Genomic DNA, 21,313 nt, shown 5'->3' with positions numbered 1-21,313 from the left:
AAAAATCCTTATACCACATTAAGATATACATTAAAAAAAGATTAAGTAGTGTATTGCTACGTAATTTCTTTGCCCTTAACAAGTTTAACTGGTAGTGAAATGAAACAAATGAAACAAATCTCTGGATCCATTTTCAAATTAAACTCATTTTTTACAATTAGCAGGTGCAGTCTAGTGGCCTTTCCATCTTTAATAAAAGCATTTGCTCATTATTAGATCTTACAGTGAGTTTGTCTACCCAAACTACTGTGTATCAGTATACAAAGATCTGTTTATCAGCACGACTGAAACAATATAGACATTGATACTTGTTATAAAGTAAACTAACCATTAACTGGAAGAGTTACTGAAAATACGAAAGAATACATTCTGCAAAATGGAAGAGCTTCTATATTTAGTGTGATCAGAATATCACAAAGCTCCAGCCCATGCTTTGAGGGGACCAGTAGTTCAGATGGACAAAAGACCTACCAGCATTCTACAAGCTTTCTGACCCAGAGAATAATCAGCCACATGGTAGGGATGAGCATCTGCCAGGAAAGACAAGACTTAAGACAAGAGTGACAAACATCTACCCACCCTTGTAAGCAGAAGAGATCACAAACAGACTGGCTGGCAAGCTGCCGGTGGGGCAGCTATATTGACAAATCTAAGTAAAACAACAAGGACATTCTTTCCGTCAGGGGAAGTGCAAGACACCTACATATTGGCAGAGGTTCTTGGAGGAACTGCAGTCCTAGAGGCACTGCTCACAGTCAGTGACCGGCAATAAAAATTCAGCCTCCATTTTTGCTCACCTGGCCCCATGCACTAACCGCACCGAGAGATGCGGTGCACATTTATCTATCCTCATTTCGTGTTGGGTTGCTTGATTACACAGGATACAACGCTAAATAAAAAAAAAAATGCAGAGGGAGGTATTTTTGTTGACAAGTGCCAAGAGTTAAATAGTCACAGTTAAAAATATTTTTGTTGATGAGTGCCAAGAGTTAAATAGTCACAGTTAAAAACAGACAAGAAGAAATAAATTTTAGATGAGTGCTTGACAGCATTACTGCACATCTCAAAGAGCAGAACATGCTTTTTCACCATGGATCTTTAGGAGAAATTTTAGGATTTAAGGAAAACCTGGCATCAATCCTGTGGATGGTCCTCTCTGGTTCAACACTCACAACAAGACTTCAGAGCATACAGCAGACCCAGAAAGCACAGAGCTCACTCACAGTAGTATTCAGGAGTTCCCTATAACACTAATAGGGAAAAGAGTCAAGATCTCAGAAGAGAAAGGAAACATTAGTTTTCACTACCTGGGTTTTTTTGGAAGGCGATCCAGTGGTCTTGGGAAGGTAAGACTGTAGCTTACTGCACTAGGGCATAAATCTGGCATTTCACTAGAAGCTAGGGGATTCCTAGTAAAATAACTTCAAGGATGGCCTTTCTCTTACAGGCTTTGTATGAGCAGACATTTGAACCCAACAGAATTATTTTTTAAATGTGTTTTACTCAAGGACAGAGAAGCCAACATCAGGCGGTGCAAGTTTTTTCATTATCTACCTAATCACTATGAAAGAGAACAAAAAAAATTGATGTTGAAGTACAGAAGATTACTGTAATGTCAGCTACAAAGAGACCCACTCCAGCACCCGTAAGCAGCTTCAAGATTTCTATCAATGTCAGCAGGTTTTTGAGCCCAAGCTTCATCTGCCATGGTTCATTAAATAAAAGGTTATTTCTTAATGACCAGCTTTCTGTTCCAGGTTAATTGCAATCACAGCCAAACACATTTATGTGTACAAGGGGAACAGTAACACCTGCATCACAAGCAGCAAAAATGAACAATAAAGCTTCCACACAACCATGGAAGACAGCATCTGTACGGCATGGACCTTGCCAAAACCAGCAACTGAACACCCAAGACCTGACAGAAGCGCTAGCAGAGGGCACACTCAGAACCGCTAAAGGTACCGCTGATGGACAGGAAGGACTCACATTAATCCATCTTCTACTGAATCTCTTGTATTCCAGACGCCGTGCTCCATGGGCCCCCTCCTTCCTTCATTAACACACCCCAGCATTCTAGGTTGAAACTCCTGCAAGGTGGCTGCCAAAAACACAAGCCAGCAGGACAGAGATGAGCATCTGGAGTCAGAGTTTCAGGCACCAACATCATTATGGTAGAAATAATTTGGCTGCTGACACCTCCTACCAATATTACTGCCCTAGCAACCTGGCCACATATACTGACTGGTTATCAGCTCCCTTTGTTTCATGTCTCTGACTCTTCTTTCCCAGTTATTATTATGCAAATATCAAATATATACACTTTAAAAAACATTTTTATTATAAAAATTTATGTATATCTATATATCAATCACTTATTCCTCTAAATATTTCAACTCTAGACTTCCAGCGGTTCTGAAAAGTTGTTCTACATTTCATCCCAATCTTTTCTCCAATCAAATCTCAAAAAATAGACATGGATTAAAAAAAAAAAATCTGTCAATCCTCAATACTGCCATCACTGTTTTCTCCAGTCATCATATCACCTAAATTAGTATTCCACAACAGAATATCATCATCTTAAGGTCTGTTATTAAGAGGAGCTGCATTTCTTCCAACTCTGGTGACAGCCACTGCCGTTCAGCACCTACGAGAAGTCAAACCAGTCAGCAGCTCTGCACACACAAGGGACAGAGCCAATTCCACTTCCTCAACTGTACAGACTCTGCCACAGTACAAAGAGTAGAGAAAGGCACAAACTAGTGAGCAACTGATGAGTGTGGATGACAATGACTAAAGGCTGTGACTCCATTAAATAGTTATACAACTTTTTTTATAGAAGTATTGCTAAGAACTAACAGGATTGCATTTTTTGTTTCAGCCAATGGAAGCAATCACATATAGCAGCAGTCACACAACATTTTTTTCATCCTTTAGAGACAGTCGTCATAAAATTTACTCTCTTAGCTGTTCCACTATTGTTATTTTAACAGAATTTGCTATATGAAACTCACTATAATGTGTGGACACATGTCCAGGAGAGTCAAACTTGTTCGTACATTATATTTAAAAATACACAACTTATATTGGTGCTTTCCAAGGTTCTTACTGTATATAATTTTAACTGACAAAACCCCTAGCAAGGACTTTGAGTGACTAGTCCAGCTGGATTTGCTATACTTACATCAGCAACAACTGTCACAAACAAGAACAAAGAGGTTTGACATAATAAAACACAAAGCAGTCAAGTGGTTTATTTACGCTAGTATTGAAGGGTTTTTCAGATGCTAGTGTCCTTCATGCAGAAAGCCTACTTATCACGCTAAACTGCCATAATCATCTGCAGTGTGTGGAACTGGCCCAAAAACAAGTAGATGACCAAATTACAGGTGTCCAAGACAATTGCTCCATGGAAGAAGTAATCTGAATGGTATTCCTTTTTGTTGCTTAAACATCACAGTCCAGTTAAACATACCATGCATACTTTAGGCTCTTCCATTACAATACACTGTTTTTTTTAACTGTAGTAAAATCAGGACATAAAAGAAACATTAACCATAAAATGCACAAACTTTACGGAATTTGCTGTTGCTTATGAGTATCTTTTTACACATTCTTCTTAAGTAAAGATTGTCTGTAGTGGGTAAGTAAAACGGGTTCCGTTTCTAAACTTTTTTCTCCCCAATATCTAACCTTTGCAATAACCATATTTGGTATATTCTCCCCCCCCCCCCCCCGCCCCCCTCCAGGAATATATTTGAGCTCAGTATGAGGTTAATGATCTTTGTACATTTGCTTTTCAAGCTATAGATCACTACTGAATATTATGTTTTCTTTTGTTCCAATTTGATCAAGGGAATATTGTTTGATAACACCATGTTCTTTAACAAGTTCTTCAGGATGATGGACACATTAAAGACAAAGGAAACAGACTGCAGAAGAGAAATGCATTTCATTAGAATCATGATGATTTGAACAAATGCAACATGAAATGAGAAGTACTTAATCTCTTCAGAGGCATGTTGTTATCTACTTGCATCACTGTAACAAGCAGTTCTAAACTGCTTATAACAATCCAGTATAATTCATTTGCAGAACAAAGGACACTTTACTTTGAAGGCAGTTTAAATTCAGTCAAAAAAAAATGGTTGTTTCTATCCTGTAAAACCAAAGTTGTCACAGTGAAACTATACGAGTACCAAAACAAATACAGCACAATCACTAAAGTGAGGAGAAAAAGCCACATAGATAAGCAACAGTATTAAAGTTGCCAATCAGGGACAAGACAACTTTTAAAGGGCAATTACAGAGAACACTACCTAGACTTATGGGTCTCTTGGAGAAAAACTGTTTCTTTAGCTGTATCATAGACTTCCTGATGGGCACATAAATGTTAATAAAATATGAAAAAAATGGCATTCCAATGACTAAATCAATCACAATTCATAATAATAATAAAAAATTGGGAGCTGGGTTTTTGTCCAGATGAGACAGCGAGAGAAATATTTGGAAGAGCGATTACAAGTGGCACAAAATTCCACTGTCTTCTCCCACACGAGCCCAAAGGACTGATATCCACTGAGAGCTGCCAATGGTGACGGAGACGGGCAGGAGGAATGTTAACAATCTTCCCCTTTTGACCCGCATCAAGACTGAGATCACAAAGCAGCTTTGCAGGGATGGAGGCCGTGAAAAGAAATACAGGCCACACGCAGGAAAGTATGCTGAACTGACACAGACTGATGCATGTGCATTCTTTTTTTTTTTTTTTTTTGGACTTGTTTGATTTATGACTCAATTAGAACAGTAGAGTGTATATCTCATCTTTATATTGAAACTATTGCTGGTTTTCACAAGACTTGATAAAACAGCTTCATTTAGGAGCTACTGACCCTCTTACTGCTAGTCCCAGACTTTTCCAACCACTAAACCAAAGGCAGGTAAACACGTCGCTGTTTTTCAGAAAGATACTGTTTTTCAGAAAAATACTGTTTCCAGTGATTTTTCCCTAGAATGCATGCTTAGCTCCTACATGAGGATCCTTGGAAAAGTATATTTCTCTTCAGACTTGTCACATTGTTTCTGAATGTGTTTGGCTTGCTACCTCTAACACCTGACTTTTAAACAACACAGTGCTTATTTATGAAACATTACATCACAGAAATCAGAGGAAAGTCTCATTGTATTTACATAACATCTACAGCAATGAAACCAGGTAGCAAAGCACCTGCCCTGCTCCCCTACCGCTTCCTGCCACAACATGGCTACAGTCCAGCTCTCCCCAGCTACAGAAACAAAACACTTTTCAAAACTGTGCTGTAAGCCACATCACCAAAATGACTAAAGGCTGAAAGAAGTTTAACCTGTATCAACATAAGGAAATGCAATAACTTCAAGAATAAGAGTACCTTACTGAATTAAAGTCATTTCACAAAGCGGTATCAGAAGGAAGGAAGAAGTAAACAGACAGTTTTTTAACACAGAATTACAAGGATCACCAGGGCACAGTAGATTTGATGCAACAAGGCGGGGAGGGGGAATAAATATACCCACAGAAAAGTTTTCTGCTGTGTTAGGGTATTTGGAACTAAGGCACTGGAATGAGACATTGAAGCTACAGGTTATGTTCCCAAGGACACAACCACCAAGTCTAAGACCAAGCAAGCCTCAGGCTGAGCCTTGTGAGCTACATATGCTCCTGAATATAAAAGCTGAGCACCCGCACTGGTTGGTGCTGTTCTACGTAGCAAATTTTTAAGAGGCAGATGCCATTTAGGAAGTTCTTACCTTTTCCTTATTCACTGTAACTTGTTCCCACCAGAGTCTCCTATCCCAGAGAAAGGCTGATTCACGCATTTGCAAAGACATGACCTGTGAAATGATTTGCCTTCTCAGACACATGCGTATGTGCTCTCTCTGCAGTATTCTTTGAACAGGAGCAAGCAGAATCAAGGCGTAGAGAGGAAGAAGAAAGGAAATTGGCTCTAACATCAGAGATACAAAACATCGAATCACGTCTATAGGTCATTCACCTACAAAATGGGGTTATAGCTGTGGCACAACAAGTCATTACTTGTAAAAATGAATGTCACTGAAGGAGCAAGCCCACATCCTGAAACATGCTGGACTTGTTCCCATCTTTGTCAGGTTGCAGGTATGGTACCCTAAGAATTTGAGCTGAATTCCCCAAATAAATTAACAAAGGCTTACGAGGCTGTGTAGAAAACACTAGAGATGCAGCTTCTTATTCAACAGTGTGATGTGGTGAGGCAAAGTATGCCATTATGGAGGCTGAGGTTAAACAAAAAGCAAGTTGCCTGTGCTACCTCAGTCAGAGCACAGAGCAGCTGCTCCACATGGTACTACAAAAGACATGGAAAGCAACAACTTTGGACATGTTGGTACAGATTAAAGAACACCTACCAAAAAGTTTAAGGCCAGATACTCAGAAGCCATGTGGATATTTAACTTTTCCTAATTTAAAGCCCAACAAAACTTAAAAACACAATTGCTTAGTAGCTATTATGCCTAAAATCTCCAACAACTTTAAGAGCAAGTCTAGGTGCATGTAATGTTCCCAGGTGAAGTGTTTGAAGGGGTTGTTAAGAGTATCTTCCATCTTTGACTTCCTTTACCTCAGCACTTACCACACCTTAAAGGGAACTTGCTCCACATTTCTGGGTGATATATGTACCAGTTTATGTACCTCAGATATTACACAAAGGAGTCATATGAGTAGAGATATGGGGCAATAACATAACTACTGCACCTAAAATCTAATCTCTGGTAAGAGATAGTCACCTACAGAAATGGCCTAAGATATCTACCAAAAAAAAAGAAAACCAAAACCACCACCAAAATAAAACACACCATGCAGTTTTTCTTTTTAAAATAAATTCTAAAACTCATACTGAGCCCCTCTTTTTTTTATTTTTAATGTTGTCTATAAAATGTTTTCCTTTACAGAAGAGCACTGAGGTCACTGGCGGGTAAGCAATGAATAATTTTAAGTTTTGAAAAAGTTACCAAATATATTTATTCCTATAGTTTTTCCTTCAAAGATTATTGTGAAGTCACTACTACTCTTTCTGGTTTTGCCAAGTTAATTAGCCTCTCCCTTAACACATATCACATGATTATTACTATGTCACTACTGTTACTTTTTAATATAGAATACTTATACCTATAATTGGATTACTCTTCTTTAGAAGTCTTTTTTCTTTCCCCGAATGCAGTATTGATTGTTACAACACAAAGCCAGTTGACTCACCTTTTATGTTAAGTTTTTAGTGTTTTATTATGCCCCAAAGACATGATTTAAAGAGCATACTAGGCTCACTTGGCCTTGTATACTTCCCCCTCCCCGTTCACAAGACTCATTCTTTACCTCCTCACCAAACTTTAGGCATCAGACCCCAAAACACCTTCATAAAAGGGTCAGTCCTGCAGTACAGAAGCAAAGCAGTCTGCTGCTTGGGAGTCCTCCACAGCATGAGCAGAAAGCTCCAAAATAACGGGAAAGAAGTGAAGAAACAAGGAAGATTTAATCACTCAAATTAACTGTACTCAATAAGCAATACCTGCAGTTCTGCTTACTTACCTCCACACGCCTTGCTTTCCTATTACAAGAGACTGACTTTTGTGCTTTTAAATATCTGTTGTGGCCTCACATATAGACCAGACTCATCTCAGCAAGAAAAGGAAAGGCTAAAACTAATTACCAATTTTTCAGCTTTGTCAGATCTATTCTCAGGTGTGACTGGGGGTTCTTTACACAGTAAGACCAGCAATTTCAGGATGAATTTTCTTTGAACCAGTCCTAAAGCTAAACAGGTGTTTTGAGGAAACTGAACCCACACAGAACCTACTCCATTGCCTGAGGCTGCACTAAACTATTAAAGTGACAGAAATGAGTATGAGATTACAGGGTGGAAAAGAAATTAAATAAAATCTCCCCTCCACCCAAAAAAAAAAAGTGAGGGCAAGAAACACAAAAGCAGATGATCTTCTAAAAGGAAAAGACACACAACAAAAATCTACAGAATAGTAAATTGAAACAAAACCAAATGAGGCATTTGCATATAATGTTTATGTGAAAGTGGAGGTTTCCCACCACAGGGGACTTCAGACTTCTAACTTTCAAATTCAGAAGAAAAACAGACAGCTGCCTGAACGTCTTCCTAATGCTAAGTAATTCCTCACCAACTGCATAATCAGCACCCCCAATACAGTAACAGGCAGAAATTCTGATCTGACAAAAAATAAAAGCAGAAGAACTTCTGTTGATTATTAGGTCAGGGTGTGGTCATCCATAACCTTTCCAATTTCTGCTTTTTCAGAGAGGAAACTAATTGTCATGGAAGCTACAGAATCCATATTCCTTTCTTTAAAAATACAACTACACACAATTAAAATATAGTACTAGTAACAGCATGCAAAGACCATAAACTAACTTACACCTGTTCTACACAAGTTATGTGAAGATTACCTTTATTAGGATTGTTTTAAAAATACTTTCCAAAACAGATGCCATATCACAGAGTTTTTAAAACCTAAAATCAAATCTCTACGAAGACTCTCAGTAAGAAACAAGCTCTCATGACATGCATATGCTATCAACTACTCTGTCATTGCGGAATGTTACTTTAGTTTCTCCTACTAAAAGGAGCTGTCATCACAACCTGTTTAAAATAATACAGAAGATCAGTGTGGAAGCTTAGCCTGCTCTTGCTTTAGTACTAGGGCACAAGGTGAATGGGAAGGTTCCAGCCCACGAACACTGCCGACTACAGCTCAGAACTAATGAACTCCTTTCATTAGTTCATAACATTTTCTAAGTCATTATCAGGTAGAATCGATAACACATACTGATAAATCATGATGCATACATCAGATATTATATGGAAACTTTGAATAATTTCTCCTTTGAAGGGCACCAAGCTAAGTATGCCCTTGGAGAATAACTTTCTGAATTTTAAAAGGAGATTGAAGGAAATAGGGTATCTTTTTCTCTTCAACAAGTCAGTGGGAACTGAAGTTGTGAATGAATTCAATAGAAGAAATTACAATATAATTAAGTAGTTAATACTAAATTTTTTTGTGTGGGATGTCACAGGGAAGCGTGGAAACAAGAGCAGCCACTACTCCAAGACTAAACAGGATGCTTTTTGCTCAAGACACTACTAAAACTGGGCAAGATTGTAAGAGTACACAATCATCATGTGAACAATGAGGCAATCATTGGCACAAGCAGAGCACGGTTCCTCAGAATTTCACCATCACACTACTCAGTGTTTTAATAAACAATTTGCTGTCATCTTCATCCTCCTCACCCATTATTCTCAACCTGTAACATAACTTCTCTGCATAGTCATACTGCATCCCAATGGCAAGGGCAGCAGAAACAGACAGTGCAAGCAACTATTATTTTCTATGTATTTTATGTAAATGCTAATGTAATTCAACAGCTGAGAGCAAGAGCCACTTGCATCAACCATCAGGCTGTGCATTAAAGTTATCAAAAGAACAGCAAAGTTTTGGCATTTAACTACAAAAGATAAGAGTAACAGTTTGGAGTTCTTTCTTTCTCCCCCTACCCTGCTCCCAGATTAAAAAAAAAGCAAAAAGAAAGAAATATTTTCTTTCCAATTTTTGTCTAATTTCTCAAATTTTTCAGGGAAGAAAGGAATGGAATCCGAATTGGTTTTATGACATTAAAGAAAAAATATGTTTAAAACTATTTTGAAAGATTTGTTTTGGAAAATTCAAACCTCTCATTTTCCTTCTTAGACATGTCAGTATCATAAATACCTATTTAACATTATGCACTTCAAAATTCAAGCATAAAATCCACAGAAATATTTCATATTACCCTCATGCCCCAGGTTCTATGCCATTCTTTGCTTCTCTGGAAGAAGTTGACAATTGCCATGAGCTGTTTTAAAAAAAAAAAAAGCTTCCTTGGGCCAAGTAATTGTCAGACTCCCTTAAAGAGCTAATGAAACTTTGCCTGATTAAAGATTGCAAAACCATGCTTTTCTCAGAATTAATGCAACACGCCAGGTCTTATTTTGTCATTCTGAGAGCCATGCCAACAGGAGTACAAGTACCATTGTCAACAGCTTATCACGAAACCTAATATAAAAGGGAAATATTCACACTTCAGACAAAACAGAGTGGCAAAAATAACTTTTAATGGGTAATGAACCACTGGATTAGTAAGTCAACAGTTTTTACATGGTGTCAAGAGCACTGAATTTTCAGAAACAGAGGATTAAGAACAGAACTCCAAGAACTTGGGAGTGGAGAAGAAAAGCAAAGTTAAACTGATAAAAATATAGGATAAAACCAGAATGGACAGCAGTGACAGGAAACTGCCTATACTGAACACTTACCTAGTATAGAGACTCAGGTAGTCTGAGCTGTAGCAGGGGTTTTTTAGCTGTTTGTTTGGGTTTTGATTTACTAGGGGTTTTTTTGTTGGATTTTTTTTTAAAACAAAAAAAAAACAAAAAACAAAACCAATAACAATACACACACACTGTAAAACTACCATTTTCCCCAAAAGTTTTCAATGATTGAAGAAAATTTAGATTTATGATTTTTTTTTTCAGAGCAGCTATGATTGGACTTGCAGTCTTACAGATCATACTTGAAAGCTTATTCTGTGAAATAAGTTTTCTACTTCAACAATAAATTATTTTTGTTACGCGATAGCAACATGGCTTTCATATTTGGACAGAGTTTGAGTTTTTTCCTTCCTCTGCACACCAATATGACCACAGTCTCCTCTCTTTTACCAGCAAGGCCCTGGTTTCAATTTAGGGGGCAAAAAAAATTATGAAAATTTCTCATTTCTAAAATTCAAAGTCAGATCTCCTACAAGCATAGACAATCCCCATACTTTCAGTACTGTCAATTGACCAGGTATAAACACTACAGAACAAAACACAGCACTGTGAGTGACCTACAAGTGTAATTTACTTTTAGTTGTTGACTTGTAGTAGTACTCTGTGTCGATGCTCAGAACCATCATGGCAAAAGAACCGAAACTAAAACAAAGTGCATTCCACTCTTCCTGTTGCTTTTTCAAAATATAAACTTCTGCACAAAACATTTTAGAATACATTAAAGTGAAATAAAAAGCAAACAGAGCCATCCTAATAATTAACAGCAAAGTAGTACAGTAACGTAAAAATATCTTTAATAGCAAGTTATTTTCTCTCCTATGCCATTACAGCAACTTTGACTCCTTTGACTTACAGCAAAGCTTAGAAGTTATCTTAGCAAAAACTGGATATAGAATTTAAAAAAAAAAAAGGAAAATATATTTATCCACACGTTATCCACACGTAGTTATTGACATGAATTTGCAAACCGCTGCATTATAACAGATACAGCTCATTAGCTTAAAAAAAAAAAGCATACAGCCAGTAAATTAGCATCTGGAAAAGATGGGAGAGGTGCTAATTTTTTCAGTAACAAAAATCCCCAACCTTATCCTCTGGCAAGTATCAACAGAGCAATGGCACGTGATAGTACAGTATCATTTTGTAACAGAAGTCAAGCAATGAGCATTTGCAAATTCCCATGGAAAGTATCTAGGACATCAGAGCAACATTTACGATGGCAGAAAAGATTCATGTAAGGAACTCACTAAAAACACTGATTGTTTCAAAGCGTGCCCCTGTTTCTAACACTGGGCATTTGAAGTGTCTCAAGATCTGAACATCTTACACACCCACCACCCTTTGGGGTGGAAAAAAAAAAAAAAAAAAACAAAAAAAAAAACCAACACAACAACCAAACACTGCCACCACACAAAAAGACACCTTAAAAGTTTGGAGCCTGACCTAACAGTCTTCTCAAACCAATAGGCAATCTGCTGCCCTTGATGGTCTGAAAAGATCAGAGCCCAGAGGAAAAAGCCAAGACTCCCCAACAGTTCTGATACTACTCCACGGCCAAGCTGTAACGGAGGAGGTTTGGAGACTGAGAACAGTCACCTCCTTTAAGGACTCAGTGCTTCAACGCTTTCAACTCAGCCTAGGTTACAAACCTTTCAGAATAAGTTCGGAAGCTGCCCACTTTGTGAAAACGCACACGGGGCCGCATTTTCCCTATTTATCCTTGAGCCAGCTGTTGAAAGAGAAGCAGCGAAAATGCCTGGAGCACTGACACCACAGTAAGAAGTGCTGTCCTAGGAGCTCTCCTTCAAACACAGGTCTCACAATACGAAGTAGCGATGGGCAGGGGAACAGCAGCTTGCTGAGCCAGAACTTAGAGGACCTGACTGCCAGAGCAGCACTTTACTTCTAGTTGATCAGTCCTCTTGGGGTGTTAATTTACATTCCGTTTTAAAGCATGAACACTGGACAGATTTAAGGGAGAAACATGAGAAACCATAGCACTCTGCAATGAAAAAAATAACTGGACAGAGAAGATGGGATACTAAGTGTTTCAAGTAGTAGAAAAAAAAGCAGGTAGGTTTAATGATTCAAAAGATATCAACTTCAACAGCAACAAAAAAAAAGGAACAAAGGATAAAGCTTATTCACCCTTGACTAATTACAGCTTTAGTCTTACAATTTTCAGTTTTAGTTGCAGGAGTTCTGGGCATATAGCCCAAAAACCACAGCAATTCCCATTTATCATACTTTCCCAATCCCTTAAAACTTACTTTTACTGGGAGAAGTGTCATTTTGCTGGTCAGACTTTGTGCAAAGGGCCAAAATGTGCTCTTTTTTTGCCCTGAGAACACAAGTCTTCGCAGTTAAAATTAATTCTGCCATGTGTGTTCAGCTGGAAGAATGTCAGACCAGTCCACTTGCTTGTGATACAAGGCAGCATTTGTCAGAGCAATAAACAGAAAGTGATCACATCCAATACCTACGGGACACACAATTCAGTAGCAAAGCTCCTTCACCTGACCCTCTGGCCTGGGTCTAACCACTGCAGAGGAAGGAGGACTGAGGAGAAAACCAGCTCCTGCGGCTACCTGTGCTGTTACCTGTGCGCTGTGGCAGAAGCTTCCACAGCACCTTCTCTTTACCGGCCCCACTGCAGGTGAACGCGGTGCCGAAGCCGGCCTGCCGCAGGTGCCCCTTCCACGCGCCCCAAGCGACGCGGTGTGAGCCAGCCGCCACCTTCCCCGACAGCGACCCGCAGGCCTGGATCCGCAGCCAGGTGAGGATGGAGGCGACTCCAGCCCTTACCCCAGAGGGTTCTCAGCCTCCATCCCACACGCACACGGCTGTTTCACGACTGAAGTGTGAAAAAGAAGCAAGCCAGGCAAGCAAAGCACCTGCGATACCCTAGCCCTTTACCAGCGTGTTGAAGCACCTTATTCCTAACGGCAGAAGCGCTAACGCGCGGTCACGCTGTTGTCTTAAGAGACGTTTTTGTCATCTTTCACGCCGGGAGACGCAGAGCAGCGCGACCCTCCCTCCCTCCCGCCGGGGCAGGGCGGTCGCCGGCCCGGAGCCGGGCAGCGGGACAGGCCGGGCTCGGCCAGGGGCTCCGGTCCGCGGCAGGGAGAGGCGGCTGGCCGCGCCCGCTTCCAGCCTTCGCACCTGGGCGGGCTGGGGGCAGAGCCGGCCGCTCCCCTCCCGGCGGGCTGCCGCGGGACCGGGGCTGAGAGGCGGCGGCGACCGTTAACGGCCGCAGCAGCGCGAGCCGCCGCCGCTCCCCGCCCGGAGCCGCCGTCGGCGTCGCCGCTCGTAGCCCGACGGCCACTGGCCCCGCTCTGCCCAGGAGCGGCGAGGAGGAGGGAGGACGAAAAGCAGAAGGAGCCGCCGGTACCGGCGCCCCTGCGCTCGCCCCGCCCGACGGCAGCGGTGCGGGACCGAGGGCTGCGCGCTCACCTGGTCTCTGCCGCCCCGTCCGGCGGGACAGGAGGAGGAGGAGGAGGAGGCCATGTTGCAGCGCTCCCAGGCACCTCTCCTCACCTCGCCCAGCGCGGGGGCAGAGCCGTCCCGGGCTCACCCCCACCGGCGGGCGGGCCTGCCCCTCGCCGCCACCGCCCCCTCAGGTGGAGCCGGGCCCCACCGGTGCCGCTCCTTCCGCAGCAGGCAGGCAGGCAGGGAGGGGCGGGCTCGGCTCCCGGCCGCCTGCTCCGGGGGCCGCCGCTGTCCCGTCCCGCCCCGTCGCTGGGCAGCGGGGCGCGGCCTGGCAGCTGCGGCCCCCGACGGCGAAGGCGGCCGGGCGCCGCCCGCCCTGGTGAGCGCCCGCAACGAGGTGCCTTGCGGCGGGGGGAGCGCCCCGAGGTCTCCCGCACGGGAGAACCAGGAGGGCGGCGGCTACCGGAGGGCTCTGAAGGGCCGGGGAGCACCTGCGCCCCGCCGGGGCCGGGCCTCCCGCACCTGCACCGCGGCTCACCTGGGGACGGCGGCCTCTAGCTGCCAGCGCCAGCCCCGAGGGCGGATCGCTCTGGAGGATGCGGTCTGGGGAGCCCAGCTGAAGCTCGTTACACGAAATTAAAAAGCCAGTTAAATTCTCTAGCTTGGCACTAATGAATTCCCTCCCGCAGTTAAAGGGTCGCCATTGGTTTTCCATAGGGAGTACTACAGGTGTAGTGTATTTACTATCATGCAAATTCAAAGTCGCTGACATGTGAAAAGCAAGCGGAGAAGAGCTCACACATGGACTGCGGCCGGTGGTTGCTCCTGTGGAGGCTGGCCAGCTGGTATGCACCCACAGCGCGCCGCGGCCTGGGTGAGCTAGTCTGGGGCTCCCCACCAAAGCCAACGGCTGCGTAAGCCTCGCGCTCGAGATGCTGCGTTGACCTAACCAGTAGTTCTGCTTGTGCTTTTAGTTTTTACAGTCTTCAAATGTCTAATAAACTACTTTAGTTGATCTTATTAAAGTGTGTTTTATCACAAGACTTGAAATTGTGAAAGCATTGTAAAAGCTATTAAGATTGTTTTTGTTTTGACTTAAATGTATTTATCCCATCGTCTTACTTTTCCTCCCTTCCCAAAAGCCTGTTTTGGTGCACCAACCTAGTTTTGTGTTTTCATTAGAACTTCATTTACCCATTAGCAGCAGTTAAACACAACAAATGCTGTTAAGCACTAATTTACCTAGAAATATTGCTGACAACGGCTCAAGCCAGTTACTTTTTACTACCGTGGGCCTTAGTGCCCTAGGTGCGATTTACGAAGTGAGTACCCAGCTGTATAAACTGACTATAGGTGTTTATACGTCGTTCTGATACTGTGTAACTAATTGCTTGTCACTCTCTCTAGAAAGTGTATATTTACTCCCTTTGTATATAGAGCCAAAATAAAAATATTTAACCAAAGACCTTGGCTGTGTCTCATATGGAGAAGTTAATTCCCCAGAATGTCTTTATCCTTCTTATTTTGGATGTGACTCATTTCCTCAGCCCACTCAGGGAACCGGGAGCCGGAGAAGATGGGAGAAAAAAAAAAAGGATCACAACCTCCACGTTGGCTAAAAGAAAGCGTGAAGCAAGGCGGATCGCATTTACTGATGAGCGGTACTATCGCTGGTGGCGGCAATTAGCAGCTCTGTGGCTGGGCCTCACACTATTTTTACACGATGCACACCACGCCATCACTGCATACGACCTTCCGTCGCTCCTTGGGAAGGAAAAGTATAAAGACTTAAATGGAATTGGCAGATTGTAAAAGAAAATAACTTCTTAAGGGAAAAAAAATCATTTTTAGTGGAAGTGAAAAGTGTTTTGTAATTCTACTCTTACAATTGGTAGGAGGAGGAATTTTTAAACAAATTCAGGTGTGATGCGTACATGTCAATCCAGAATCCATTTCCACGGGCTTACGTACCTCACTTGTCTCATCTACACTCTCACCTGGAAGAGTATACCTTCTTTTTTGGCAGCTGGAATGATACCCAGAGGGAAGAAAAAGTTAACTTCCCTTAGTTCAGGAGAAGTTTCAGGTCAGGCTTCCCCGACGGAGGTTTGGAATTTAAATGTGCTGTTGCAGTGCGTTTGATCTGGTAGAGCACAGTAGCAGGTGGTTGCTGTAAGTTGAAAAAGGATAAACAGATAAGGAGCACAGAGAAAGCCTGAGGTAACTGGAAAAAAGAGTATTATTTGTTGAAATGAAACAGCTATACCAGCAAACAGATTTTTAGCTAGCGTTAATTGTCTCCACCCGAGGACGGTCGCTGATAAGAGTTGTATTGCTATGGCTGTACCGACAGGGCCTTAAATTTGGACAAAGCCTAAGGGAATTGGGGCTTGAGATTGCCTTGTTCAGCTGGAGGCCTCTGCTAACCAGCCCTCCACAACTACCTCAAAACCCGTCTCCTCCAGCCGCAGGGGACTGCTCGCCTGCATCAGGGCTGAGGGCTGAACTCCAAATCTAGCTCTGAATGTACCTCTCCTGCTCTCATATATCCAAACAGCAATTAGAAAGCAGTATATTGGGTTCTGCCATTTTTCTTCTTGGCTTGTGAGCCACGTGAAATGCAAAAAATAAAATTGGGAAGCAGCCACCTTTTCCTAGGGTTGGTTTTACAGGGGTTAGGAGTGAAAGCTTTGCCCAACTGAAGTTAATGGGAGTTTTGCCAATGACTTTGGTGGAGCCTGGATTTTTGCCCAGATGATCTAGAGAAAAAAAAGCTGCTTTTTTCTTATTCTTTTTTCCCTGGCTTGGTACGTATGCCCTGTTCACCTTTCTCATTTAATTACCATTAAAATAAAATCCAGGTTGGGTGTTTGTGGGTATTTCTCTGGAGCTTTGTATATAACCAGCTGCGTGTCCCACAATAAAGGAAGAGCTCCAGCGACAGTGAAGCATTCCCTACTGTGGGACAGGAGTTCGGCAAAGCCAGAGCTGAGGGAAGGTTTCAGACTTTACACCCAGGGGTGGCACATGTTTCAGCCTCTGGAGGCCAACCCCAATGCGCTGGCCGGGGCCTCAGCGCATCCCTCCGCTCCCTCCCACAAGCCCCCTGCTCACCACGCTCTCTGCTTGCTCCTCTTCATGCGCTGCTGCAAAGTTCATGGTAAAACTTTCCCTGACTTCAAATTCAGCCGAGGTTTCCCCCAGGAAGATACAAGCCCATGAGTAACCGCCACACTGACGTTTCCTTCTATCTGAAGTTTCATTATTTGAAACAAGGGGATGGTTTACGATATTTTCATTATTGCAATCGTATCAATGTTTGGGGTTTTTTAGGTAAAGTGGTTTAGTGCATGCTACACACTATGCTACAAAAGTGATACTTAAAGGAATTTAAACCTAAATGCAAGTACTTTAAATGCATTTTAAATATTTATATTCATGCTCTTGGGAGACAGTGACAATTTAATTATTTTTTCTTAGCAGCTTCCATCCTTTTGCTTTATTATCAAACAGTTCTCAGCTTTTTGCTTTCTGGCATCCTGTCAAAATGCTAATGCAGGATAAGAGCAGCAGAGGAGCTCTCCATGTTTCTTGATAGTGGAAACTGTCCTGCATAACAAGAGGCATTTAACAGGCTAAATGCATCACCTGAGCTATGCATTAATGAGACATCATCCCTCTAATATTATCTTGGTTTCCTAAATGCTACTAAATCTCTTCTACTGTACTTTTGCATTGTCATACTAACAAAATAATCTTTTGTTTTCAATAAATGTTAAAAAAAGCCAATCAATGTTTGTATTTATCTGCTTCTGAGTGCAGTGAACACAACCAAGTTTAGATACCCTCATTGGTATTCACAAACCAGTTGACCTTTTTTAATCGCATCTTTATGTAAAAGGCAAAATACACTCTCTCTCTTCCTTACAGTGATGTTATTGCTGAGGAGAATATGATTAATATACAAAAGACAAGGCGATATTGACTCTTGCAGCTGCCCTCTACTCAGCAAAGAAGGAGTTGTTCGGAGTATTACACTGGGTTCTTAGCCATGAATACAACTGTAATACTATAATCTGAGCTTGGCATTGTAGGTCTGATCCTATATGCCTTGCACAAATAGCATTGCAGTTCAAGCAAGTGGAAGTTTGGGATGCCGAAGAGGTTTAAATACATGTGCCCTTTGCCCATTTGTATAAATAAAGTGGTAATTAACATCATATTGTCAAGGTAGACCTAGATTCCTTTGCTGTTTGCCTTGGAGTTTCCCCTCGGTTTTGCACTTGGATCCATGTTTTGCTGTGAAGGGGAGCAGCAGTCCTAGGGATTCCCACATCTGTACATCTCTGTCTGTCTGTGACTCAGTTGTCAGCAGACTCACTGCTGCTGCTCCTTCAAGCAGAACAGTAAATCCCTTCAAACGCAAAAGTCAATACAAATGTAGTTGTTTCACTTGTCTCAAGCAGTATCATTAGCTACTGCCATGTCTAAAGCAATGATCAACCTGAGATAAGCACTATCGAGTCAGAAAGGAGACATGATTTATATCCTAAGGATAGGCAGACAACAGCAAGAGGGAGGAAAACGCTAGGTAAGCAGAACTGTCAGACTGGTATTTGGCAAGTTAATGCCACAACAGGTCTATACTTACCTGTACTTTGCCTTGTAAGCAAGCTAGCTTACTCTTATACAGAGAGGGACAGAGAAAGCCAGCGCGGAGAGTGTGGGCATGGGGCACGTAGCAGCTCTGTTGGTGTACGTGGAGTTATGCGGTGCACAACTGTGCTGTGAAGTCACAGGGACAAGCTGAGATTGGCGTAACCTGCTTTCGGTCAACACCCACCATCACGGCCACCGAGCACTCTTAGCACGCGCTAACGGCGAAGCAGCCTCCGCTGTTCTTGAAGGAAACCACTGCACGCAACGGCGTTCTCCATTGCTATAAGGTGTTGGTACACAGCTGCTAGTCCACCCAACGTGGAGACCGCAGCAAAATAATTTCCCTGAGCTGCTTACATGTGACTAAGCCAGCACAATTTACGCACTGAGGCAGTCACAAGAACAGACGTGAGGGCAGGGGCAGTTGTGTTGGGCTTCAAGTGCAACAGCGATCAGACAGATCTCAAAGCCATCGCCCTCCTAGGTTTTTTCTAAAGGTATCAGAAAAGGCTGAACTTGTCATCTCAGGCACCAGGCAAGGGGACCATTGCCTCGCACGGATCACAGCGTTGTATACTGCTGGCTTGTGGAGCAGTCTCCTCACATGTGAAAAAGAAGTAAGGCTACCAGGCTCCTGCGTAAGAGAGCGCTCTTCCCCTTTGATCAGCTTTCTTTCTGGTGCCTCCTGGTCTTCACCACTCAAAACTCAGGAAGCAATGGGATATATGGAAAAAGACGTAGTCTCAAGGAATTTGAAAATTCAGTGAGCACTCTCAGAATGAATGGTTAGTGCCCAACAGAAATGACTGTTTCAGCACTACTAAGAAGTATTTGTGTATATTTAAACTAAAGCTGGTTAAAACCAGAAAAAAGAAAATGTTGCTTTCAAGAAAATTCAGATCAGTGTATTCTGTACTTAGAGACACACTGTATTTTATATATAAATATAATCTGTATATATTTTAATATAACTTACATTAATTTATAGTACTAAATGTTCAGCATACTGCTAAATCCCCTCTTCCCCCCAAGTTAACTAAGGTTACCATATGTCTGGGATTTCCCAGACATGTTTTCTTTTTATCTGAAGGAAAAGGTGGACATTGGCCACCTTCCTAAGGTCTCCGGACGGGGATGAGTCCAGCAGAGTCAGCAGCAGTAGCTCCGGTCCTGTGTATAGAAAGCAATCCCCCCAAAGCTGTGGAGCAGGCAAGCCGGACGGTGCTACCCGTCTGGAGTCAGGCCTGAGGGCCACGTCACCCACGCTGTGCCTGAGCTGTGCAGCCGGCCCACGTGAATTACTGAGCCTGGGCTGTCTGGGACTTGTCACACACGTAGGGAAAAGTTTCTCCTTGGCAGTGCAGGGCAGAGCGCGTCAGACCCTTTTCCTATGAATTGCATGAGATGCGAAGCCGTATTTCCATCTGGGATTTCCCAGAGGTACAAAAGCCTTGTTCTAGGCAGGTAAATCCCTAGCACGTGCTGGGAATACACGATTCAAGGTAAACAGAAACCTGTGAGCACGCGCGCCGTATGCTGCAAAAAATTCCCCAGGAGGGAGGGGAAAGTGGAGGATTTTTACCCCTGAAACATGTGTTGCAGGGGAGGAGCTGGGCGAGCTGCCTCTTGCCTTTGCCATGGGTTAGGGAAGAGAAGAAGGAGGTGCACCATAAACAGTCTCGCCTGCTGGAATCACCCTCCAAAAAAATGCTTTTAGGGGAGAAGCTGTACATTTTTGTATACAGCAGCCTGCCCTGCTTACAGTTAAGAGGAGCAGCACTGCCATCCTTCAAGGATGTTGTAAACCAGTGCAATGAAGTAATTAAAAAATGCAGTTACCTCAACAACGTGGAGCGGTGCTCGTATCTCACTCCTGCGGGGACTGTAGGTTTCCACAGGAGCGTGTTGGCCCAGGGCTGTCGGTGCCGATGAGAAACGGGTGCCAGAGTGGGTCAGCAGCATCACAGAATCCTCAGTGAAACTATCCTGTAGGGGAAAGACCTATAAAATTAGAAACACTTTTGCTTTGCAAATATATTTAGCACCGAGGTTTCTAAGTAACACAGTTTTGCAATGCTTGGAATAGTATTTTCCCAGACTTTATATGTGTATTGCATTACTACTTCCCTGGGTACCGATGGAGTGAGGCTGCAGCTACCAGAGCCCTCCCTGAGCAGGTGCCTCTCCAGTTATGTTCCCTTCTTTTGAAAGCTGTGATAGCATAGGGACTAATTGTTCTTAATCTGGGAGCAGCGATACAGAACTTTAATTTGGGGAATTAAGTTACCCAATGACCTTTTATTAATGCGTGTACTTGAAAACCAGCTTCAAAAGTCACAGCAGTACTTCACAGATCAGCACCCTCGCAGCCTGAAATAATGAATTTATGCTTTGGCCAGCTCTGGCATCAAAATCTGAGACTTGCATGATTAAAAGGAGCAGCTGCAGCCACAAGCCTAGCTCGATCCAAATATTATTATATACCTCATCCCATGCAAACAGCCTAATGTGTTACTTGGGCAGCGACCAGTTTACCCATTAGCGCCGTCCCAGCGCAACCCGTTGCGTCAGTGCCCCCGTACCTCGCCATTTGGGCAAAAAGACTTTGGACTACAGGGCACCTCCCGCCCGCACCGGCCGCGAACCAAGCGGACGCCCGGCGCGTCCTCAGCTTGCCGCGCCCGGCCGCACCGATTCTACCGCGGAGGCAGAAGCCGCCTTTCAGCCTCGCTTTGGCGCCGCCGGAGCGGCGCACGCTGATTGGCCGCTTTGAATCATCGCCGCGCGGCGCCATTGGCGGAGCTGGGCGGCGCGCG

The 21,313-nt window shown here is 43.0% G+C and overlaps 1 protein-coding gene across 1 annotated transcript in view; it reads right to left on the bottom strand.

The window, feature by feature from the left end:
• ANK3 (ankyrin 3) overlaps positions 1 to 14,097 on the bottom strand; it is a 382,696-nt gene extending 368,599 nt beyond the window's left edge. The window contains exon 1 of the mRNA XM_087766877.1: positions 13,863 to 14,097. Within this exon, the coding sequence (XP_087623003.1) occupies positions 13,863 to 13,916 (54 nt within the window). The 5' untranslated portion in view covers positions 13,917 to 14,097. The remainder of the gene's footprint in view (positions 1 to 13,862) is intronic.
• Positions 14,098 to 21,313: the final 7,216 nt, after the last annotated feature.

This window comes from Nipponia nippon, unplaced genomic scaffold, assembly GCF_047370975.1.
Source record: "Nipponia nippon isolate SJK-2023a ecotype South Korea unplaced genomic scaffold, ASM4737097v1 scaffold_3, whole genome shotgun sequence".
Classification (NCBI taxonomy): Eukaryota; Metazoa; Chordata; class Aves; order Pelecaniformes; family Threskiornithidae; genus Nipponia; species Nipponia nippon.
This window is presented reverse-complemented; position numbering and strand designations above follow the sequence as displayed.